Source organism: Penaeus monodon, chromosome 7, assembly GCF_015228065.2.
Source record: "Penaeus monodon isolate SGIC_2016 chromosome 7, NSTDA_Pmon_1, whole genome shotgun sequence".
Classification (NCBI taxonomy): Eukaryota; Metazoa; Arthropoda; class Malacostraca; order Decapoda; family Penaeidae; genus Penaeus; species Penaeus monodon.
The window spans coordinates 25,321,663-25,326,662 of record NC_051392.1 but is presented as its reverse complement, the minus strand read 5'-3'; the positions used below and the strand labels follow the sequence as shown (position 1 = coordinate 25,326,662).

The 5,000-nt window shown below is 46.8% G+C and overlaps 1 protein-coding gene across 1 annotated transcript in view; it reads left to right on the top strand.

Annotated features, from left to right (window-relative positions):
* LOC119574868 (nuclear receptor subfamily 2 group E member 1-like) overlaps positions 1-5,000 on the top strand; it is a 9,945-nt gene that overhangs the window by 1,946 nt on the left and 2,999 nt on the right. The window contains exons 2-3 of the mRNA XM_037922143.1: positions 1,959-2,059; positions 2,457-2,592. Of these exons, the coding sequence (XP_037778071.1) occupies positions 1,959-2,059; positions 2,457-2,592 (237 nt within the window). The remainder of the gene's footprint in view (positions 1-1,958; positions 2,060-2,456; positions 2,593-5,000) is intronic.

The following is a 5,000-nucleotide window of genomic DNA, read 5'->3' as shown; positions in this document are numbered from 1 at the left end:
TGCATTTCGATGCTATATGTTCATAAAAGCGGCTCAGTACCATTGTTAGCGCAAACACGATAACCAGTAAACAAACTCAGAATGTCGAATCCCATCTTGCTCCCCCATCTCACTCCTCTCCTCCGCCCCTGCTCGCCATCCCTCCCCCACTCATAGATTAACCCTTTATCAGAAGCCGTGAGATCAAAATAACATTATCGCCTTACATATTGATTCCCGCTTGGCCACGGCATTTCCTTCCCCCCACGTTAGCGCTGTCATCTCGCCACTCACGCGATCGCTCACCGGAACACGGAACACGGAACGCGGAACACGGAACGCGGGCCGATCGAGTGCGCTCAGCCCTCCGGTTCCCACGCGCTCTCGCTTTCGCCGGCGCTGTGTCACGATAGGGGGGAGGGGGAAGGGGGAGGAAGCTTACTTATATGTACTTTTGGGGGTAATTTATGTGTGTTAATTTTCGAAGAGTGTGTTTTTTTGGCTTATTGTTATTAGGTGATGTGGAAGATGTTTTATTTTTTTCCCTACCTATTTTTAATATTTGTAAATGCATCATTCTATGCAGGAGCTTCCCCCGTAAACAGGACAATGATGATACTGATAATGATGGTACTTATAAGGTTGATAATAATACCCGATGATAATAGGATAATGATGATACTGATAATGATAATGATAATACTTGATAACAATATGATAATGACACTACCAATGATAACAAAGAAAAATAATAACAGCAGCAACAATAAGCAAATAACCTGTATGGATTATATTACAAGCACATTCAAAGTTGCCTGAACCCCCCTCCCCCTGCCCTTGCCTTCGGCCTCCCCCCTCCCCCCTTCTCAACCATCCGTCCTCATCAGCATCCTCGCCGCCGTAAAAATGATTACCACACCGGTCTGACCTGTAATTTCCTGTTATCCAGATTTGGGCGATAATTAATTCTCCTCGTCACGTGATCTGCATCTGTTGGTCACGTGACTCGGGAGATGACGTGGGGGGCGGGAGGGAGGGAGGGAGGGAGGGAGGGGGAGGGAGGGGTGGGGGGTTAATGATAATGGCGGTCGTGCTGGAAGAGGATGATACGTTAATGGGAGTTAATGGATTTTTTCCTTTCTTCTCTAATATATATGATGTTATTTTGGCACATTTGTTACGGTATGGATTATTCCGAGAAAATATCAATATTTCGGACTCAGTTTTATTCAAAATAAATCACTGATACATTGCTATTACTGAAGGGATTTCTGTTATCACGCAGATAGTACCGCCTACTTGTGAATATCACCCATTATTATGATAATCATAATAAACTTTAATCATTCGTGATGCCATTATCATCTCCGCGACCACTATAGTGTGAGACACGGCAGTTATCGATTAGCTTTTGTTTTCAATCAACTCTCTTCTTGCAAACAATTCCCGCGCCAAAAGACAACAGCAGAATACCAACGAGGAAGTCTGTGGCGAAGAGAGGCCACAGAAAGGCCAAATAATTCCCATGACTCCCCCCCCTCCCCCACCTTGCACGTTTCACACAGCGGCCTCCGGTAATTAAGGCTTCGAGGTCACGTGACTCACCGGAAAGACTAAATGAGTCTCTCTCTTCAAGTTATACCTGGAGGAGATGCAACTTTCACCTCTATAGCGCGTGGGAGGAGGGGTTGTTTGGCTATCTTTTTAATTTAATTTTGTTTTTTTTATATGTCGTGGTAATTGATGATGAAGTAAACGTTTATTTTTCGCGGTGAGAAAAATAATCAAATATTTGAGCGATTCATCTTCCGGTGGAGCAGATGCTTTGCTGGAGGAGCAGTATAGCACAGTGTGTGGGAATTTTAGAACGGGGATAAAAAAAGAAATTGATTCATTTTTACTACTATGACACACACACACACACACACACACACCAGCTTCAATACATCATAACCATCGTTCCTTCTCCTCTCCTCCAGGTCGCATCTTGTACGACATCCCCTGCAAGGTGTGTCAGGACCATTCCTCGGGGAAGCACTACGGAATCTTCGCCTGTGACGGATGCGCGGGGTTCTTCAAGGTGCGTTCCCGGCTCCCTTTCCATTCTTTGTTTCTTTGTTTCTCTCTCTCTCTCTCTCTCTCTCTCTCTCTCTCTCTCTCTCTCTCTCTCTCTCTCTCTCTCTCTCTCTCTCTCTTTCTCTCTCTCTCTCTTAATAATGTTAACAGTAATAATATTTATAATAATGATAATTATCATTATTCTATTTTTACAAACTGCTGCTACTACTACTGTTATTGTTATCATTAATGTGATTATGATAATGATCATTTTCATCATTATTTTTATTGCTATCGTTATTATTTTTTTTTATTAGTATCGTTATTATCATCATCATCATCATCAATATCACTAAAAATGAAATATATAACGATAATTACGAGCACAAAAATTACATTTCCTCCCTTCCATGTTGCAGAGGTCGATCCGCCGTCAGCGCCAGTACGTGTGCAAGAGCAAGGCCGACGGAGGGTGCCTGGTGGACAAGACGCATCGAAATCAGTGTCGCGCTTGCAGGCTGTCCAAGTGCATTCAGGCCGGCATGAACAAGGATGGTGAGTGGTGTGTTCTTTTGCTGAGGCTGTCGTTGTTGTTGTTGTTGTTGTTTGTTCTAAGCTTTTGGTGGTGTTTTTTTTTTTAGGTCTGGGTTGTCTTTATCTGTTTCTATTTTATTTTCTCGATCTTTTTTTTTCTCGTTTGCGTTTATAGATTGGGGTTTTCTCTCTATTTTTTCAGTTCTCTTTCTCTCTTTCTGTTTATTTTTTAGGTTCTTGTTCATTCTAGTTCTCTTTTTTTACTATTTTAATTTACGTTGATCTTTCCCTCTGCCTCTCTCATTCACTTTTTTTCTATATGTTGTTGTCTCTCTTTATATTCCGGTCTTTTTCTATATCTGTCTCTCTGTCTATCTATTCATCTATTTATCTGTAGGCTACAAATACATATCTATGTATCTTCTCACAGTTCATTTCTCTACTCTCCCTCGCCCACATTTTTTTTACCACTCACGAAACGTCACTCTTAAAATTCTATCCCATCAATGGAGTCTGACTGCTATTCTATTCACTCGCGCTTGACAGTCAACTCTCGAGTGTTCTCTCCACGTCACTCACACACACATAATATCTGCTCAACCCTTTGGCACACTCGGCCCCTGAACCCTCATGAGGGCGAGGGCTTCGGGGTCGTAATTTCCTCTCCGCGAGAACAGATTGTGTGGCCTCGAGATTCTGTCTTCAGCGTTTTATTGGTTTTGGACGCGTACGTGACGAAGGCGCTTCGGGGCTGATTCATTTTTGCTCCGTATTTTTTGTTTTATTGTTGTCATTTTCATTTTCATTTTTACGGGGGTATTTTGGGCGTGGCAGGTCCCGTGGGATCGAGCAAGAGGCTAGTGTTAGGGCAGGGCCGCTGCCCCCAGCGCAAGGGCTCGTGAAGTGTTGGTACAGCGGCATTACGACCACCAGCTGCACGTGACGGGACGTTCTGACAATATTGTGACTCCTCTCTCCCTCTCTTTCTCTCTCTCTCTTTCCCTCCTCTTTCTCTCCTCCCCCCGTATATTCTTTCCCCCTCTCGGCCCTCGCTCCCCCTCTCCCTCGGCGGGGATCGAGCCTAAAGGGTGAATAATTATCTTCCGCGGACAGGAAAATATTGTTTGTGTAAACAGTGCTTCAGATGGAGAGTCGCGACGGGCTTGGAATGATCCCTTTCTATCAGTTATGGGACAGTGTTGTTTACAGTAGTCTATTCTTTATCTTTGAATTTTCTTTCCTTTAGTTCGACATTTATTTTCTTCTTTGTGATTTTCTTCTCTGACTCTTTCTCCTTTCTTCGTATTATTGTTGTTTTTTCTTCTTTTCAATCTAATTTTGTTCTGCTACTATTAGTATATATTCATTTCTATGAAGTCGTCACCGTTCTTCCTATATTTCGCTCTTCTCTTTCTTCATTTCCTATCACCCTGGCCGCCTCCCTTCCTCCACCCTCCCCTCCTCCGCCCTCCCCTCTCCCACCTCCTTCTCGCCCCCTCCCCGCCCCCTGCCGTGCGACCGTTAAGAGAGCATCTCCCTGCCTCGTTGCCTTGTCAGCCCAGCATCCCTTACCCTGTAATTACGAGAGGCAGATGACCAGGCGCTTTCAACGTGGCGGATCGCACGCTCGCTCCGATGATTATTTATGACTGTAATTGCTCCGGCGAGATTTCAAAATGGCTGGTCGTCATGTGTGCGCTGGCGGTCGGCCGAGCTGCTGCCCCGGCGCGTCCGTCGCAGGAGGAGAGGAGGACGAAGGGATGGGAGAAGGGGAGGGGAAAGGGGAAGGAGATAGGAGAGAGACGGAAGAAGGAGGAGGAGACGGAGAGGGGATGACGAGGGGCCGAAGAAGGGAGAAGGAGGACGGGGCGGAGAGGGAAAGCGGGAGGGCTAGTGTGAGTGTCTCTCCGCTGGCGATGGCAGTTCAAGCCAGAGTTTGCGCCACGCCTCCGCTGACAGCAGAATAGTCGTGGGTAAGTGGCTGGGCTTGAACCCGGGTCATGTTACGTGGTCGCCGCTTTTATCAGCTTCCCCACCGGGACGCCGCTGGTTAGCCCTGCGGGGATCCTCGGGGACAAGGACGAAGGGCCTGGCTGTACCCAGAACGAATTTTAAAGAAGGAACAAGCGCCGCTGTGTTTGTTGTGTCACTTACCTGGGGGCGCTTCGCCACGCCGGAGCTTTGTGCCGGACACCTGAAGGGTTCGCTTTTTCCCAGCCGGTTGTTCAATACGGCAGAGAAGTGTCCGCGCTGAAGCAGGCTGAGGACCACGGCGTCTCGTGGGCAGCCTGAAAACGGCGAAGGAACAGCTGAGACGTTCTCTTGGGCCCGCTACCACGTGGCTCTGAAGGAGGTGACTTCGAGCCTTCGATGTGACGGGATTTTAGAAGGGGAGGGCTCATGGGGCCCGGGGAGGGGGTGGCACACAA